Below are 20,562 nucleotides of genomic sequence, written 5' to 3' on the forward strand. Positions count from 1 at the left end.
CTGTCTTTAGTTCCTGTTTTCTTGTGCTTCATTTACACACTTCTGGAGCACTTTTCTGTGTTTCTGTTCCCCCCGACCACTACTTACTGGAGTTCCTCAAAGACCAACCCTCTGCCCTACTTGGTTTAACCAATAGGTGGTTCCATTAGTCAAACCCAGTGACTCCTATGTCTTTAGGTTTTACGCCTACGCAGACGATACACAGCTTTTTCAGAGACGATGTGAATGCAAAGGAAACAGCTCTGAGACTTTCATTTTGTCTCAAAGAAATATATGTATGTGAATCAAAATTCTTTGACCCTAAGGGCCAACAAATCAAAAGTAGTAATCTTTGGCAATTCTATATTATGGACTTGTAACTGTTGGATAGAAACTTGGAACACACAAGAAACCTATGAGTTATAATTGATTCAAAACTTTTATTTGATGAGCACATTAAAACATTTTTTGTGACTTACTTTTGTCTTCTCAGCATCAGTCGAAAGATATTTCTGTTTCGTCCTTCTTTTCCAGTAAAGCATTGGTACAGATATTGTAAATATCTAGACTTGACTAGTTCAACTCTTTGTAGGGAGGACGTCCAAAATATCTCCTGTACACACTGCAGGTTGTACAATATGCAGAGTCACATACGATTTGAAGCCTTAACAGAAGGTCACCCATTACAGTACACCTACAAAACCTCCTGTTGCCAATTTCTAATTGATGTCTGTTTAAGGCTTTATGCACTGGACAGATATTGCTGCTGGAAAAGTTTTTAGGATCTAGTCTGGCACCTGAAGGACATTTAAAAAACAGCAGAATCTGTGGGAAGTTACAGTATCCACCAGAAATATCATTACCAGATATAAGTAACTTTTTCTTTCAGTTTAAAAGGCCATATCTTTATTTCTTTGCTAGTCCCTCATGATTAGATAATAGGGAACCTCAGTATGTCTCTTTTGGACTTTGAGAAAAGCTGCCGTTTATTCGTAAAGGCAGTTCGTAAGTAGGTCCACTATAATATCTGCTCTTGACCTGCACTAATTAAACGCTAAAGGGACCTTGTTGATTTTTTTCTAAAGGTATGTTCTTGTACACTGAATATTATACATTGTGTTTTTTTAGGCCAAAGGAAAGGAAAGGCAGTGGCTCAGGAACCAAGCTCTTGGAGAGTTAGATGATGCCAAAATCATTGATGGACTCACTGGTGAAAAAGCAATCTACAAGCGACGAGGAGAACTGGAACCAGAGGTGAGCACTCAGAAAATCAAAATGTTTATATTAAGTTCATATTAAGTGCACTCATATGCTAGCACCTCTACATCCGAACAGTGGATCACGTCACTCGCATTGGAATAGTCCGATGTTCCACTACTTTAGGGGTAAGCTACTAACAGGTTGAAAATGTATTATGACCTTCATATTTATTAATTTATATACCAATGCTCTGTCTTGCCTTACCTAATCACAGGTCACGGATACCCTGAGCATATAGGTATACACATACATACATACAACTCCTTTCACTTAATCACAGTCAGCAGCTGCCCCTTTTTTCCCCAGTGATTACTTTCAGGATTTCCCATGAGCATGATAGTAAATATTCTCTCCCTGTGTTGTTTTAATTTGCTGCAAAGAATTGTCTGGGGAACCTCCTTGATTTATGGTGGAACCAGTCTTTCTTAATCAGGTGAATCTCTTGAATAAGGCATATGTTTCCATTGGTCATGATAGGCATATTTCAGGTGGCTTGTTGTTTCATATGATTATTTAGGTCTTTGACATTAAAACCGCTTTTTAATGGCATTTATGTAGCTTTCCTTATTTTGGGTAAGAAACATTTGAAAAGCGTATGCTCTTTCAATCAGGTATCTTACTAAATCTCTTACCCTGCGAGGTGATCCCAAAATGTTAATAGAAAAAAAATTCTCCCTTCTTAAGCATTAAACATTATAACGTAAAAATATTCCCCACGGGAGAGCAACACCCCATGTTCATCCCTCCAAGTGTAAACATTTATAATATTTTTGAGGCCAATGATTTCTACCTCTTATGCACCTTTCCCCACTACGTTCCTCTTGCCTTCCAACCAGCTAGGCACTTCTCCACCATCTTCTGTTTTCAAGTCTTTTCATCCTCCAGCAAATCCACTGCTGTATCATCTTTTTCCTGGAGATCAATATGAGCAGCCCTAATGGACCTCAAATGCCTCTGTACATGGTCCTTTGCTGCTACAACATCTTCCAGCAATTGTTTTTTTTTCTTCTTTTTGAATTAGCTTTCTTCCTCAGCCAGCTATTAGTTTACCAACAAAGTCTCCTTCCTCCTTGGTAGGCCTATTCAGGGCTTTATGTGTCCTGTTATGCCATCTGAAATGTAAACAGAAAAGTGGCCCTATTTATACGTAATATCTTGGAATTGCAGATGTTCCATGATTGGTCTCATGTCTCTTTGTCTGCACAGTGCACTACTCACTATAAAAAGATATTAAAATACATTTTATGGTACTGATAAATCAGCTTAACCTTCTCTTGTGCAACCCTCATTAGCTCCTCTTTCTCCTCAAATAAATTAACCCTTGTTAATATGTCCAGTGTTATCTCTGCATTAGCTATGCCAATATTCACACACTGGTTTCTGTTCATTCTCACTGGTGGAGCATTTGGTCAACCTCTGATGTAATGTAGGTCATGCAAATAAGCCTTGAATGTCAGGTACTTTGACTCCTCTCAGCAGACCTCTGACCCAAATATTTATTCAGGATATGTTTTCCATATCTTCCTATCTCAGTAGGCTTTGTATGATGGTTTTCCTTCGAGCACTCATCCACTGTCTTCTCAATGTCATCAATTCTAGCCCCCAATGAGGCTAAGCCCTCTTTCATTTCTTTGAAGTACCACACCTTGATGGTGCACCCTTCTATTTTGTTCCTCTTGGAATTGGTTGCATAAAATCTAGGCTAGCCTCTGTTTTCTCTGCCATACTTGCTTGTTTCTCCACATATGTTTGGATTGAGTTACATTCTGCGACTCATTGCCGTTCTTACCTTGCATTACTAGTGAGATAATCCTTTACAGAACGTTCCCTCCAGCTCCAGTTAGTCACCATGAGTCTGTGAAGTTGCAATTTCTACCTGTACATAGAGAGATGTTCCAGTAAACATCTGGAGCCCAATGTGAACCAGTGTGCCTTCAGTGGCGTCTTAGTCGCTGCAAACATTTTTTCTAATTTCTTTTGAGTACTAGGTGACAACAGGTAGTCATTTATCTTTGGACTGCCTAGCAGTGTCACAGAGTTACCACTGGGTAAAGTTTGGGCCCAAATAATCTGCACTCTCTTTTTTATGTAAGGCATGCCTATATTATTCTCTAATTTATATATTAATACTACCAACATGTGCATGAGCTCACCCCCCCACTAATGATCACAACTAACCACAATTAATTTAGTCCACCAAACTGGAATGGCTGCATGGAACAGTTGGCTTTGACCGCAAAAGACTAATCCTAAAAACCAATAGTAGCCAATAACACTGGACTAACCACTAACCTTGGGTTCTGGAGCAGCATGCTCCCCAGCGTAAAGTGCTATGGTGCCTCTTGAGGGGTAGTAAGCTCTGTATAAATCCAATTACGCCCTCTTTTAAAAAAGTGATCAGTGAAGTGACCATCCTCGTTTTCTGTGACCTGGCCACGACCCGCAATACCCGGTTCAGAACTTGCATGTGCTTCACGGCCAGCCCAGACCTTTCTACATGTTAGGATACTAATTATCCAGCAGCAGCAGAAGGATGCCACCTCCCAGTTCAAGATCTTTGCTGGAAGTAAGGTTTGTGGGGTCCTGTTGCCACACCCAGACTTGTCACCATGTATGGTGATCCTGTACCCCTTCCGACAAGCTCTTACTATCCTGGTGTGAATGAGCTACTTTTCCCCCACCAGTGTCCTTACATATTGTTATGCAGCCTGGCTTGCAAGCACTCCGCTGTTGTTGCTTGCTTGAAGGGGCTTGCTCCAGCCCATTCCTTGATTTCTAGGGTCTGTGTTGCATCCCCATTGTTCCTTCTTGCTTCGGGGCACTGTCCATCAGACCAGGCTCTGTTTCTTCTCTACTCGAGCCTCACTTAGGAAGCTTTTAAAAGTGGCAGGTGCAGTGCAGGTGGAGTCTCACCTGTATTGCCTTGTCTCACCCAAGGGAAGGGAACTTTCTCACTTGGGTGTGGCTGCCGAAGATCCTGTTCTAGTTATTCTGTTCCAGCGTTTGGAGGGCACTCACCCCTAGAACTTGAGACACCCAGTGGACTGGGGGGCAATGAGATTCTTGCATGTTTTCTAAAATAGTCATTCTCCAAAAAATTCAACATGCCACCTCCTTACAAACCTGCATCCCTTCATTCTCTGTTATGGGCTCACTGTTATATATTGAACTTCACCTTCATTCATTAGCCACCAGGTTCACAGGTATGCTGCCAGGTAGTTGTATAGTCATTGGCCACCATTTCAAGATACCTAAGCGCTTATGCGCGATAGTAACTTACTGATAGACATGCATTTTTAAACATTTGGAGCCAGATGTAGCAAAGGGTTTTACCCATTCTATGTCTATGGGAAAATTAGTTGGTACATATGGCCCTTAATTATTTCTGATAGAGAATTCTACCTGTAAATTCCTCACCTTTTGAATTTCCCCAGGCGTCGGACTGGATCCAGATGCTTTTAGGCAGTATGTCTGTGCGCCGGTAGGTGGCACCGTGAAGCTCCGCACTGATGCCATTCTGCTCTTGTAAAGACATGCTTGGCTTATATAGGCACCATTCCCATGCTCTGACAACAGTTCCTTTCTTTCCGCACCACTAGATGTAGATCCAGTGCTACCTCTCTTCTCTTTGAGACCCTTACGTCGATCTTAAAATGTTTTACAGCAGGCAAGGGACATGTTACATCCCAAAACGACAGGTTTGAAGTCATATAAGGTCTGTCGCTAACAAATGGCCGTGACAGAGCCTCATCAGATTTACCTGTGGTGCTTGGGGTTAAGCCACCACTCTAAGACCTGCACTGACTGTGTGTTGATGAAACCGTAAGCTGTATGAGACCGCGAGTTGAAATTCTACTTTACCAAGCACCAGAAGACTCCCTGATGAGACTGGAACAAGTCGAAAGTTTGGTCCCAGTGCTGTTCAGGATCCAGATGTCGCAGGAGTTGTTCCAGAGATTGGTCTTCATATTGATTAAGGTATTTGGGTTAATCAAATAAAAAACACAAATAATCTAAGCGGGACTCAGCCCCTTCCCACCACTCATAATCTCCTGAGAAGGCACAGGGTAGCGCCATACATCTTGGTCTTGCTCCCAAAGTTGTTCAACCTTTTGGATACTTGATGACTCCCTCTGGCATGTCTGGGGGCCCCACAGAGCCGTGAGGTTCTCTGTCTGGACTACCACTGGTGGATTCACGCTTGGTACAAGCTGGACCCTCTGAGCTCCCTACGGGGCCACCTCCAGCTCCTCTCACCCCTCTGGTTCTGGCACTGAGGGGAGTGTTTCTTCCATCATGGTAATGTGTAGGGCAGCTGAAGTGCTTGACCTTCAGCTCCCCACCTTGGAGGTCAAGACAAATGTCCTTACAGAAATCCTTCAGCCGCTGCAAACATCCAGTGAGCCCCTCTTCCATTTTAATGAGGCCTTTACGGGTACTGTGTTTAGGGCATGGGCCAAACCTTGTGTAGTAACCAAGATGCAATGTATTTATTGGGAGAGCAAGCAGGCATGTCTTCCTTGTTCAATGCTTAACCAACCGTCTCAACTCCGCTCAAGGTTCCTGAATCAGAACCATAGGTAGGTCACTACAACTATGACAAATTTTGTAGTAACCAAGATGCACAGTAAATAGAGTTGTAGTAAATGTTTTTTTGGAGAGCAAGCATACACGTCTTCCTTGTTCAATGCTCAACCAACCATCCAACTCAGCTTGCAATTCCAGAATCAGAACCATAGCTATATCACTACACCTATGACTACTACATGACACATCAACACCACACACTTTTAATTATTTCAACTTACAAAGGAACAACAAAAACAAAAGTAGCACTATACATATAAAAAAAAACAGAGAACATCTGCATTTAGCACGCAAAACTAGACTCGCATAGGTAAGTAAATCATCATAATACAATCCTGTTACATGATGAGAACCACTAAGAGATACTCTAGCCACGGTAAGTAATGTAAGTAAACAGTCTAGATAATTAAATCATAAGGTATCATCAACATACCTAAAAAAACAATGCATTTAGCACACGAGTATCACATTACCCCACAACGAAATCCTTTAATCTTGCATGAAATGCCACAACTCTTCACGACATTCACTGTGGAATTTACGTCAACAGCAGTATTTTCCTTTGACAATTTGGTAGACCCTGCTGGAGCTCTGCTGTGACAGGAAGTTTGTTACAGTTCTCCTAAACCACTAGAAGAAACACCCATGTTAATCAGTGGAGTTACATTTTCCACATTTATGGGTGGATTAGGTGAAGTCGCATTACCAGGATGTTCCACCTTCTTCTCTTACCATAACCATGATTTGGCACTCCTAGAGCCCACCCATTCCTCCCTTCCTCCCACAACTTCGGGACATAATTTTATTGCATCTTGAAAGATTGCTGAAATGCCAAACCTTCCCATTGCTTAGCTTGGCTGAACACGAATAAATTTTATTCTCTATGAATGGGTCAGAGAATTTACTGTATCCTTTCTTTGCTCTTTTGTCCAACTTAACACACACACACAGTCACCTTCCTTTAGAGCAATTTCCTTAATGCTGTTTTTATATCGTAATGGATTTTATAGATTTGATGTGCTTCTTCTACATTGGCTCTAACAATTCCAGGTGACCGCTTACTCTGATATTCTTGAGACATCAAAGCCCAGTTGTCTTTAGTGAATGGTTCATGTCCCTTTAGGATTTTAAAAGGACTATACCCAGTTATTGTGGGTGTTGTTCTATATGCCCAGATGAGTTTACACAGCTCATTTTCCCAGTTCTTGCCAGCATTGATGAAACTTGGATACTGCCAATGACCACCCTGTTGAATATCTCCAAAAGGCCATTCCCCGCAGGTTGGTACAGAGGTGTTTTCTTTCCCTTAATACCATTTCTTAAAAGGAAATTGGTTAATTTCTCTGCTGTGAATTGTGGACTATTGTCGAATAAAAGCAGCTTTGGAGTCTCTTCCCTCCAGAACGTCTTTTCAAGGAAGGAAACTATGGATACTGCATTAGTTTTTTCACACACTTCTAATTCAGGCCATTTGTATTAAGTGTCTAAAAGTACAATGATATTGTTGCATTCCCCCTTATCATTTAAAACTGGACCAAGAATATCATCAGCTAAAACATCTCACATTAGTTGGAATTTCACTATAGCTTAAAGGTAATCTGAATAATACATAGAATTTATCCGCATTGGCACAATGTTAATAATTCCTCACAAATTTGTCCATTTTCAAATCTATTCTTAGCCCCCCAAACACCCGACAACCACCAGATAGCAGGGCCACGGGTGACCCACCGCTCTCCTGAAAGTTTGGTGGTGCAGACATCTACAACTAAGGCTAACCCTAATACATTTACATTTCTTATCAGACCATGATACGTCAGCAGTAAAGATCAGAAAATGTTTTTATTTCTAAATATTCTTGCCTTAATTCTTCTTCAAATCTTTGTACAACCTACAACACATCTTCAAAAGGCAGCCAACACATGTTTCTTCTACAAGACTTTTTCAAGGCTATTTCCGTTTTATTGCCAGTTCATTGTCAGGTTGGAGTAACTATACCATTCCACTATGACACGTATGGTGAAACCTAAAAGTTATTCTGTAGCCTCTGCTCGCTGCCACCCAAATGCCCGGTAAGTCAAGCAATTGAACAATAGGGGCACCAGTAATCACTGGAAGCCCCCAAAAACACTTGATATCATGATAAGAGGTGAACATAGATTGCTTCCAAAATCACACCAGGAGGCCAACGTATACCTCACCAAATAAATGAATCCTCACAAGTATCCATACCATACATGCCAGTTTGTCGACCAAGTATAACGTTGTGAGGGCCGTGGCTGCGGTAGTTCATGGCTGAAAGCAGACTTTTATTGCTCACCTTGTAATGTGATATCAAGTGTTTTTGACAATACCTAGTTATTATGAGTGCCCCAGAACATCAATACATCTGTATAACTGCCTTAAACATTGTTAAGGTTGAGTCTGCCCTTCTAGTACCGACTTGCCAGGGTGGGATGAGATGGTCAATGATGAAGCATGCCATATTAAGTGGGTGAGACCACTTCATCCAATATATACTTTTATTGATCGGCCACTAGGGTTTATACAGGCTAAGGTAGCAATTTATCCATGGTATTGGAGGCTTTCCTTTTGTCCAACAAGAACAGGTTGGTGCAGGTTCTCTCAGACATCACCAAATTCATGTGGTACTGCAGCAAGCAGTGCAGAGTGGGGCCATATGTCCTATGCCACGAGGCTTTGTGGCTTTATTGTTGGCTGGAGCGTCAGGACATTTCCCTGATTGTGAATCACCTGTTAGGATACTTGAATGCCAGGGAAGACCCCCTCAGGCGGCAGCACCAGCATATCATGAATAGTATCTACATTGCAAGGTTGCACATGGCCACCTCCGTAGTGGGGATAACCCTTCACTAGATCTTTTTGTCTCTGTTGAGAACACGCAGTGTCAGCCATTTTACACATTGGAATTTCCACAGCAACACAGGCTAGGAGATGCGTTCCAGCTGGAATGGAACACAGGAGTCCTGTGCGCTTTGCCATGCCTGTTTCTCCGCTAACGAGTTCTGAAGAAGATCAGGAACGACCGGGCTCAAATAATGCTAATGGCTCTAGATTTGGCCAGGAGAGTGTGGTACCTGGAACTTCTGGGCGTGAGCATCTGCCATCCGATCAGGCTACTGCTTCAGGACTGTCTTCTGTCGCAGCAGTACAGTGTCCTTTTTGCACAATCAACACCTCCTTGCGTTGAAATTGAGTGGCAACAGCTGACAGTTGACTGTGTTGAGGTGCTATCTGAAGTGGTAGAACTTATCCCTGCCACCAACCGCCCTCCCACGAAGCTCATTTATGCCAGGTGCTAGGACAAATTTGTGGCCTGATGTGGAATCCACAGGACAGGCTCTTTACAATCCATAGTATCAGATTGTTTGTATCATCTTTGACCCAGCAAAGCCCTGCAGTAGGCACTATTAAAGGTTATTTGTCATCTGTTTTGACTGTTTTATGTTTGCCAGACCAACTGTTTTTGTTTAAATTACCTGTTGTGATGCGGTTTATTAAAAGTTTAGCATGTTCCTTCCCAATCCTTTTGTAATGCCACACTGGAACCTTAACTTGGTCTTGATGTTTCTCATGTGTACTCCCTTTGAGCTGACGCACAACAGCTTATTGTGTCTTCTGACTACGACTGTCTTCCTCACTGCGATCGCCTCAGCTGATCACACGATTGACCTTTAGGCACTATCAATACAACAATACAACTGGCTTACACCACCCTTTTCCCACACAAATTGGTTCTGAGGACTTGGGTTGCCTTTTTGCCTAACGTTGTGACTCCCTTCTATCATTTTACCAGCATTTTTCACCTCTCTTCACCTCTCTAAAACAGAGTTGAGACTTAATCGGCTGGACACCATAACAGCTTTTACATTGCGAACTAAAGATCATTGGGTGGACAATCAGCTTTTCATGGGGTTCCCTGGGGTGAAGAAAAGGAGGCAGTCATAAGAGGACCCTGTTCAGGTGGTTAGTACTCTGTATTAAGATATGCTATGCAGTGGTTAAGAAGCCATCTTGTGGAGGTACTGCTTTGGTATTCAGTCTCAGTGAGGAATTTGTGGTTAAAAGTATGCATCAGAAGAACTAGTTACCTTTAGTGGAACTCTTTGTGATGGATACTCTATTGGGCCACAGATTCCTCACTGCCCTCCCACCTCCCCACTCTGTGGAGTGGCCTCTATGTAACATCTGAAAAGGCCCCAAGATAGTAATCAGGGCACTATCACTTAAAATTATTCACGCTTTACATCTAAGGGGTTCTGAAAGGGAAAAGTCAAGAAACTGAAATCAGAACAAAGGCTCGGTGATTATATGAAGCTTCACTCTGTCACTACTAGGGCAGTACGGAGCCAGCGCGGCGTCACACAGTGCCAACTAGCGACTCATCGGAGTACTGCTGCAGAATTCTCTGGATCCAGTTTGGCACCTGGCAGATAGTCTAAGGTGAGGAATATGCAGTTAGATAGACTATCAACAAAAAGAGCATTACAAAAGTTAAGTAACTTGTTCATTGTTGCTCTACCACTTCAAGATTCAGCATAGCCTCCACATTGTAAATCAAACTGGTAGCCAAATTAAATTGCATCTTTACTGCACAAACAAGCACTGGCAATTAGCCTAATCTGTCTTTTTTGTTAACTGCGCTACAATTTCCAAGCTATCTTTAATTGAACTGGTCTATTGCTATGAATTAATGGGAATGAAGACAATACTCTATCACTCTGGGTACATATATTTCATTTTCATACAGGGAAGCAATATTTATTTCCCTGTTGCGTTGCGGGAGTGAGGTTTTAGAAATAAAATCATTTGAACACAGTCCTGACGGGATGATGTAATAAAAAGACACAAATGTATGGTATAGTAATTCTTCATCTTGCAAAGTATGTATATTTATTCACATTATTTATGATTTACAAAGCTTTTTCTCCGAGTAATCCTAGATTACTCTATATTCAGGGATGGCTTGCTCCCGATTCTCATGCTTGCTCATGGAAGATAGCTTTGTGAATCAGGCAAGGAAACGGAGTAAGGCAACTGCATGTAGAAAAACTTTGTAAATGAGCCCTTGTGTTCACACCTGTATTATTTATTGAACTTTGCACTAAAACCTCGTTTTGTCAATGTTCACCCTCAGCTCGGGAGTCCCCAGCAGAAGCCGAAGCGCTTGCGCCTTGTGGTGGATGTCTCTGGCAGCATGTACCGCTTCAACGGCGTGGACGGCCGGCTGGAGCGCTCCATGGAGGCCGTCTGCATGGTCATGGAGGCCTTCGAGAGCTACGAGCACAAGTTTAAGGTAACGCTGATTGACTGGCTGAGGGCGAGGCGGCTTCAAGGGATGAGAACTTCCAGAGACCTCATGGGGAAGACGTGGGCACATAATATTGTGTAGCCAAGCAGCGGTATTCATCATTCTCCCGTAATATGAGACAGAGAAGATCTAATCCAGTCTGTTAAACGCAGCTTGAAAACAGTGAAGCTGCAACGCATTAATTTTTCATTCGTAGCATTTTTGACAAAAACTCATGTCAGACTTTCCACTAAATCGCCTGCTGTAAAGCAGGGCTTTGAGCGAATTCACTGAAGCTGTGTTGGTTTACATCTGGATGCTAAACTGCGGTAGTGTGATGGAGAGATTACTTCAATATGTCCTGGCACTAACCTTTGAAAAATGTGGCACTACCTCTTCTGAACAAACAAAAAGCGCGTAGTTAAAGTTAGAAGGTGGCGTGGCCTTGTCTGGGCTGACGCAACATCTTCCACTTTGTTTTTGCCACACCACAGATTTGGCCTGTAACTCTCCACCACTGCACATCTTTCTCCAGTCGCTCATGTTTTCATGTAATTGTTGATTCCCAGCCCCTTTGGTTTAGCCAGTGTGTCACAGAGGAGCTCCCCACCCGTGCCATGTTTTCAACTTGGAAGTGACAGGACAGGGACCACAATAGTGAAATCCCTTCAGGTTTCCAGATTTGGCACCAAAGGCAGGGTTATCTAAAGCCATATTAAGTGAAATGCATAAATCTACCATTATTTTTTAGCAGAATGTAATGTTCCCTGACCTCCCCTGGAGCTACATCTAAATTTTAATCAACAGCTGAGGAATATGGACTCCTTTAGATAGTACTGAATGAGGCATGCCAGATATAATCATATAATATCTTCTTTTTACATAGGACGTTGTTCGCACTTTTGTATTTTCAGACGCTGTAAATAACACGTCATTATTACCCACTGTATACGTTTATCGACCTTGTAAGAATGAAAAACTAAGGCATCTGTAGGAGGCTGGCCTGGTGTGTGGTGGACACCTATGGTGTTGGCACCTTATACCAGGTCCAGGCAACCCTTATTAGTAAGTGTAACAGTGTCTAGGAGCCAGGGCTCTACAGTGATAGCTGTGGTGAGCAGACAGGACTTATCTAGGTGGAGTGTAAAGCACTTGAAATACCACAGTAGTCACACAGTAACTTATCACACTTGAAAGGAACCACACAGTGTTGGAAAAGTAAAGGCACTTTATTATAGAAACACTGAACTAGAATACTACGGGCACCCCCACCCCCTTTCTGGAGGTAAGTACACACAAAATATATACAAATAAGTACTAAGAATCAGCATTAAAACATTAGAAATAGCAAGGCCCTATAGGGGGGAAAAACCACATACTAAAATAGTGGAATGTGAGTTCGGGTCCCCAACAGAGGATATGGAGTAGTTATCCAAGGGTTGGGATAGTATGGAACCCCAAGAGGTGAGTATCTAGAAGAGCGACCAGGAGAGCAGAGGTAAGTTCCCTGGTCATCCCATAGGCTAACATGGGGACTTAGGATTGGAACAATGCAAGAACAGGAACGGACCAGTGGAACCCAATGGTGGATTCTGGATGAAAGACCTGTGGAAGAAGGGTATAGAATCCAGTTCATGCAGGAGTGTCTAGATGGGGCAGGAGGCAATGCCCACCCTTCTGTGGGTGAAGATCCGAGATAACTGTGGCGGATGAAGACCAGCTGCAGAGTTCAGGAATTGCAGAGAAGTCCCTGAAGTCACCCAGGAGCTGTCCCTCAATGGTCTCCAGATTGCAGATGGGTCAGTGGATAGGAGGATCACCAACAAGCAAATGCAAGTTGGAGCTGAAGAAGATTTGCAGGGCTGGAGAGGACCAGCAAAGTTCTGATGACTCGACCTCTGGAGGGGAGTCCGGGCTGACCCTCAGAAGACCGAAGAGCCAGCAGAAGCAGTCAGAGCCCCCACGAGCAACCCACTGGTAGCAGACACTAAGCCACAGTGAGGGCCAAGCAGCACACCTGAAAAGGAGTCCCACGTCACTGGAGCAGCAGAGAGGAGACTGTCCTTGCAGAGGTAGAGTACTGGAGGCCGGGGCTACTTGGAGCCTGAAGATCCCTCGGAGCAGGGATGCTGCAACAGTCTCAGTGCACAGAGATTCTATCCTAGAGGAAGAGGCAAGGGCTCACAGTTTCCCAAGTTAGACAAAAGGCAAAGAGGACCTAGGGGACCCCTCAGAACCACCACCTGTGTTTGAGACTCTCTGCAAGTCCAGAGAACAGAAGATCTCTGCGTCTGGGCGTTGTTGCTTTAGTTGCCTACGGATGCAGGCGAGTGACTCCTTCACTCCAAAGGAGATTCCTTCTTTGGTGCAGCTGAAGTCTTGCTGACCCCAGAGGATGCACAGCCGTGGAAATGTTACAAAGTGCTGACAGGAGCAGTGGAAATAATGTTGTAGGGCGAGGCCATCTCGGTGTTGCAGTCTTGTTCGGTTCCTGTGAAGTCCAGCATGGTTCCGGTGGCAAGGAGCAGAAAAGGCCATTGCAGAGGAGTCCTGGTGGAGTCTTGCATGCTGAATCTGGGGACCCACCCACAAGAGAGTACCTAAATAGCCCACAAAGGGGCTTGGTCACTTTGGAAGGTGACCACCTATCAGAGGGGGTCACTGACGTCACCTCCCTAACCTGACCACTCGGATGCTTCCAGGGGCCTCAGCCTGTCTTGGCTTCAAGATGGCAGAATCAAGTGGCCACCTGGAGGAGCTCTGGGCACCACCCCTGGGGTGGTGATGGATAGGAGAGTGGTCACTCCCCTTTCTTTTGTGTAGTTTCATGCCAAAGCAAGGACCAGGGGTCCATGGACTGGTGCAACTGGATTATGCAAGGAGGGTACCAAATGTGCCCTTCAAAGCAAAGCAAGCCAGAGGCTTGGGGAGGCTACCCCTCCCCAGCCTTGTAACACCTATTTCCAAGGGAGATGAGGTTACACCCCTCCCCCACAGGAAATCCTTCGTTTTGCCTTCCCCTGCTTGAGCTGGTCAAGCAGCAGGAGGGCAGAACTCTGTCTGAGAGCCTGAAGCAGTGTGGGCTGCTAGCAGACCCTTGAAGACCGGTAGGAGCAATACTGGGGGGTCTTCTGAGGAGTCCCCAGAGTGCATGGAATCATGCCACCAATACTGGCATCAGTATTGGAGGATAATCCAAACATGTTAGATACCAAACATGCCTAGGTTACAAAGTCCAGGGAATTGGAACTGACGTTTGTAGGGGCACCTCTTCTCATGCATAGGTGCCCACACACACAGGGACCTGCACCCTGCTGTTAGGGCTGGAAGGGCCTACCATAGGGGTGACTTAGAGTGACCCGGTGTAGTGACCAGCAGTGAAAGGGTGCAAGCTCCTTTTCATGCCGGCTCCAAATGGCAGGCCTGCAGACAGAGTTTGCATGGGCTCCCATGGGTGGCATGATAGATGCTGCAGCGCATGGGGGACCCCTGGTGTACCAATGCCCCTGGCTACCTAAGTACCATATACTAGGGACTTACAGGGGTACACCAGTATACCAACTGTGGGGTGTAAAGGGTACCAAGGCAACCATGTTTAGAGAAGAAAGCACAATCACTGGGGTCCTGGTTAGCAGGATCCCAGTGAAAACAGTCTAAGCACACTGACAACAGGCAAAAATAGTAACTTTCCTACGTCCGCCTTGAAGGGTTTCGAACCCAAGACCTGTAGAAACCATATTTCTAAGCCACAAACTGTCAATGCATGGAGACACCCACCCTCCTTAATCTGAAACCACATTAACCTTTTGTCCAGAAATATCTTTGGGCACATACTAGACAGTTTATCAGTTGCATTCTCGAAATGGATTTGGAAATCGATACTCTTTTAAAAGTCTCTGTTGTTTTTGTTTCACGCCTTGACTATATTCCCTCACAAATCCTTAATATGATTCATCAAATCTTAAACAGTAATTTGGTAAATGATTTAGGAACGTGTTTTTTTTTTTCCAATGTCCAACCCTTCCCCATCTTTTTGAGGTCACTGTTTACAGTTGGTGTCTCGACTTTGGGTGGGTTGCTTCTGTCGAGGGCAGTGAATCACCAGAAGTCATCATCTATTCCAACACAAAGGATAATGTTTCTAGGCTCCTCCCTGGATACAATCAAAGCAAAGCCTTTCTCTCCCAGACAGACAACAAAGGCTAAACGATCTGGCTATCAAACTCTCCAGAAAAAAAGTCAGTGTCAGTGCGTGTGTACAAGTCACTACTGGGCATGATGTCCCTCGCAATCAATCTAGTCCCTCTCGCATGACTGAAAATGAGACCATTTCAAGAGGAGCTGCAAAGACAGTGGATCCGGACAGAATGGTAATTTGAGGGCCTGATAAGCATCACCCTAAGAATGGAGGAAACACTGATGTAGTGGTCTTGTATCTCTCGAAGGGCCTCACGTTTTTGTCTCTAATACCCAACTTAGTCATAACTAAGGATGCCTTCCTCGAGGGCTCGGTGGCCATCTGCAGGACCTGCACATTCAAGGGAAGTGGTCTACTCTCCAGAAGATCATGCATATCTATCGCCTGGAGCTCAAGGCCATCTTTCTCACCCTCCAAGCTTTCCTACCACGAATAGCAGGATCTTCGGTACTGGTGTGCACAGACAGTACGACCAGCATGCAGTACGTCAACAAGTGAGGGGGTACAAGATCTCTGACTCTCTCTCATGAAGCTCAAGTCTTCTGGAGCTGGCTGATAACTCACAAGATCACTCTGAGTGCAGAGCTCATATATGGAACAAACAACATCTTGGCAGACACACTCAGTAGAACCAAGGACAGTTGCCTCGAGTAGGAACTGGATCAGTCAAAGGTAGGCAGAATTTTCTGGTGTTGGGGAAAACTAGCATTGGCTCTCTTAGCGACAAGCGAGGACAGCTGCTACCAGTTCTACGCCAGTTGGTACCCGCTCCCAGGGTCATGGGGGAATGCCTTTTTGATCATATAGTCAGGGAACTATGCATACGCTTTTCCCCTGTCCCTCTCATACTGAAGGTTCTCATCAAGATGAAAGTGAAACACTGTTGCCTCATCCTGATTGCCATCAGGTGGCCCAAACAATATTGGTTCACGTAACTTCTCCTACTGTTGGAGTCCAGTCCCATTTGCCTGCTGACAACCCTATTGATGATGAATCAGGGCCAGGTCCTACACCTGGACTAAAATTCTCTCCACTTATACGCAGGGCTCCTGAACTTCATTTGTTCTGAGATCTGAACATTCCTCAGGACTGCAGGGATAGCCTCTCAAAAGCATGAGCGGAAGCCACAACCAAAACATACAAACTAAAATGGAAACAGTTCTGCTTATGGTGTCAGCAATCCAACCTGCATCCTTTACAGGCATCACCAGAGCAGATTCTACCCTATCTCCTCTTGTTCGCTCACTCAGGATTTCTGCATGCATCTGTCGAGGTACATCTTGCTGCACTATCAAGATACAGACGCTGTTCACCCTTTCTTTATCTGTGTTCCACAAGAATCATCAAACAATTCATGAAGGGATTGTTCAGGGTCTTCTCTGCAGTACTAGCTCCTCCCCCTGAAAGGCATCTAAATGTAGTTCTTTCCCAACTTATCAAAGCTCCATTCAAACCTATTCACAAAGCAGACCTCAGATTTCTCACATGGAAAGTAACTCTGCTGTTGGTGCTCACTTTAGCTAGAGGAGTGGGTGAGATACAGGCTTTCACAACGCAGGAACCCTTTCTATGTTTCACAGATGATTATGTGATTCTTACGACTAATCGAAGATTCATTCCCAAGGTTTCATCTCAGTTTCATCTCAATGAACCGATCATACTTCAAACCTTTTTCCCAAATCTGACATCTTCAGCAGAAGGGTCTGTGCATACACTTGACATTAAGATAAGCCTAAAATTCTACCTGCATCCCACTAAACAGATTTGAAGAACTGATCAACTGTTGGTCTCTTATAGACAAACTCAACAGGGTGCTCTAGTCACAGAAGCGACCATTACAACGTGGATTTACTCTGCCATCCAGTTTTGCCACTTAAAAGCTGGTAAGCCACTCACAGCAAAAGCAAGAGCGCATTCTGTGAGGGCAGTTTTTATTTTGGCTGCCCTGTTTGCAGGTGCTGGAGCAAATATGTCATGCTGCGACCTGGAAGAGCGTCCACACATTTACGCATCAGTATTGCCTGGAATCAGCACAGCGCATTGATGCAGCTGTTGGACAGGCTGGGTTATGCCATCTATTCCAATCAGGTGAATCTCTGTTGCTTTATGTACTTAGTTGTGTTTGTATATGTATATTTGTGTATAAATTGTATTTGAATACAACATGTTTATTTTATCACATATAGTACCCACGATCCTCTATAGGGACTTATATTACAAAATGTGTAACTACAATAACTGCTTGCTATTCTGATTCAAGCATGTGAATCTATGAAAGATCTAATACTGGAGAAAAAAATGAGTTACTTACCTGTAACCGTAGTTCTCAGTATTGATTGATATCTTTTATAGATTCACATGCAAATCACCCTCCTCCCCATAGAGGCTTTCCTTATGTCTTCTCGGTATATATCTTCCCTGTGCTAGAAATTCCGAGAGACTGGAGCCTCTGTCATGAGGGTTCTAAAGGGTGCTACCGCCTGACTGGCTGGACTTCAAGTCTTTTCTAATGATGTGAATAAGCTGTGAAAGTGAATGTACTTTAACATTGGCTTATATGTAAACTTTTCGGTACTGCAATTTGATTCAATGACAGGGAATGGTTTAAGAATGTGAATCTATGAAACATATTAATACTGGAGGACTGCAGTTACAGGTAAGTAACTCATTTTCTTCACCACACTTGCCAAATAAACTACACTCTGCTGTATAGTCTGTATTAAAATGAAAATATTACTGAATGAATGCAGCCATAGAATGTGTTACATAATTTTCTTTATTTGACACAATTTAATCACCGTTGCCACATAATTTGGTCCTCCATTTCTATCTAATTCCAGGGCACTGCAGTGGTGGAGGCACACATTATCAATGTTCTGTCACCATCATGAAGATCTCAGTTACCAAACATATTCTACCATTGTGGTAGGCGTGCCTGTTAGTGCCAACCCTTGACCTTATCCTGGAGGAATGCAGCACTCATAAGTGGAAATGCCAAAAATTCCCATTGGTCACTTGGAGCCATATTGTTTGGTCCCCTGGGTCTTCTAGTCCTCCAAAATACATGTCACCTAAAGAATTAACCAAGAAAATGCACTTAATGTTTGTTAAGGGATACCATGCCCATAAGGTAGCTCCTGGGACCTATACAGCACCTGAGGAAACTATTATGAGAAGGGCACTGGTTATGTTATATTGACTCTTGTTGAGTGCTTCAGTGGCAATGAGAGTTTCTTGGTGCTTGGATGCAAAATCTGGAGAAAATCGGGAGATCAATTAAACAGTGTAGAATTGAGAAAAGAGCCATCTTTTCTGGAGATTAAAATTTTAAAGTAATTGAAGTTTAGGCAGAGATCAGGAGAGAGCCTGTTCCAAGTTAACAGAACCTTTGCTGTAAATTCTCTGACACCCCCACTCTGCCTCTTCTATCATGGTGAATTGAGGAGGACCTGACCACTGGGGTACACCTCGAAACCAGGAAGACACATGGGGATACTGTGGGAATAAAAGTTAAAAGTTATAATCGTCAGTGTACACACAAATAAGTAAGCCCCAGATCAGATGAGGTGAGCCAGTAGTTCAGAATGCACATTGAAAAATCCCAGCAGCAATGAAGACCTCTGATAATAAGTTTAGTCAGAGGCGAAAGAAGGGATTGCATCAGACTTCTTGCATGCAGTCTGACAGAAAAGGAATGACTTGAACCAATCTATTGCCAAGCCTCCAGCTCCTGCAGTCAGCAGGCGGTTCAACAGGAAGGCAAAGGTGAAAGGTCCAGATGCCACTGAAAGGTCTAAAGGACCAACTCACTGACTTTGCCAATGCCAGGGGCCATTCTGAGATTCTGACTCAAGTCCATGGCGGTGCCTAATCCAAACAAGGATCTCCTTCAGTAGACCATTGCTTTCCAGGTGATCCTTGAACTGATTAACTGCACAGTTTTCTTAAGCTTTTGGCTTTGGTGATCCAATGAGTAGACTTATTGTTTGAGTTGGAAAAATTAACAGGTTCAAATATCCGTGAGTGCTACATAATTGTCATTCAGCTATTACCGATAGAATCTATGTAATTAAGTGTTCTATGTGAGAATATTGAGAGAAAAAAGTTACAATACCGAAATATGGCCTAACTGTCGACTGAGGAATATTCTGAAGTTAGGTATATGCATGCAAGTGTAGATTTACTATTCTTAACTCTACATCCTCATACTCTGAAGATGTATTTGTTGTCAATGTGTGTACATCATTAAGTATAGTAAACCTATGCTAGACGTATGCTAACTGGCTGCACAGGTATAGTAGTTGCCATATTCGAAATGCCAAAAGGGAATATTTTCACCCAAATGTTTTTTTTGTCTCTCAGTAAACAATTGAAGGGCAAAAAGCTTTACTACAGCACAAGCTTTAGTAGATAATTTAGTCAACTTTTTACTGATTAAACTTGGGATCATCAGAGATGAGTTATCCTCTAAGCAAGCCATTACAACCCCACCATCGCCTTCTAACCAATTATGTAAGTTTAAACTCCTTATTCCTAATGTCTCTTTGAAGAGTGGTATAGTTCCCTTCTACCTGCTATCATATGTCTAATTCTTCCTTGGGTCCAGTAGTGGCTGGTGAACATTGAAAGTGGTGGAGCGTAGGTTAACTGCTGAATTTGTTGGTGTGAGTACACTGTACAAAGGGACATTCAGTGGGGTTCTTTAAAAGAAAATAGGGTGAATCCTATATATTTCCAGGACCCTTTCTTTCATTAACTAACCCATTCAGTTTTGCCAGTGGGGATACTGAATGTTCATGCACACTCTCAAAAAGACTATGCATATATGACCAGTGGAGCAATAACCCATCACCAGAATCCATCATTCAATTCCTGTGGGTAAAGTGTGCCACATCACACATTACACACAAGCACCGCACCCACCACCATTCTCTGTGGCCTGGTGGCATGCAGAACAATACACCACTTTCAGTGCCAAGACACAAGGTTGTCACCATGACAAAAGGTATAACATCCCTTCATACACACTGCAGTGTACAGCGGTTAGGAGACCAGACCTTTCTGCTACAGTTTCTAAGCTTCAGATACCCTTTATAGAAAGACTTACAGTAATCAATGGCAGTATGGTAAATACCATAGTGACATGACGAGATTGTCAACTACAACAATTGTTTCTTCAAACTACATGAGCTACTTTGTTCTTCTGCATGATGGATAAGGATGTTGT

The 20,562-nt window shown here is 43.4% G+C and overlaps 1 protein-coding gene across 1 annotated transcript in view; it reads left to right on the forward strand.

Moving 5' to 3' along the window:
• The window catches only part of VWA8 (von Willebrand factor A domain containing 8), a 1,423,713-nt gene that overhangs the window by 1,339,379 nt on the left and 63,772 nt on the right, over positions 1-20,562 (forward strand). The window contains exons 41-42 of the mRNA XM_069205432.1: positions 1,108-1,233; positions 10,985-11,143. Coding sequence (XP_069061533.1) covers positions 1,108-1,233; positions 10,985-11,143 — 285 coding nt within the window. The remainder of the gene's footprint in view (positions 1-1,107; positions 1,234-10,984; positions 11,144-20,562) is intronic.

Source organism: Pleurodeles waltl, chromosome 8, assembly GCF_031143425.1.
Source record: "Pleurodeles waltl isolate 20211129_DDA chromosome 8, aPleWal1.hap1.20221129, whole genome shotgun sequence".
NCBI classification, from domain to species: Eukaryota; Metazoa; Chordata; class Amphibia; order Caudata; family Salamandridae; genus Pleurodeles; species Pleurodeles waltl.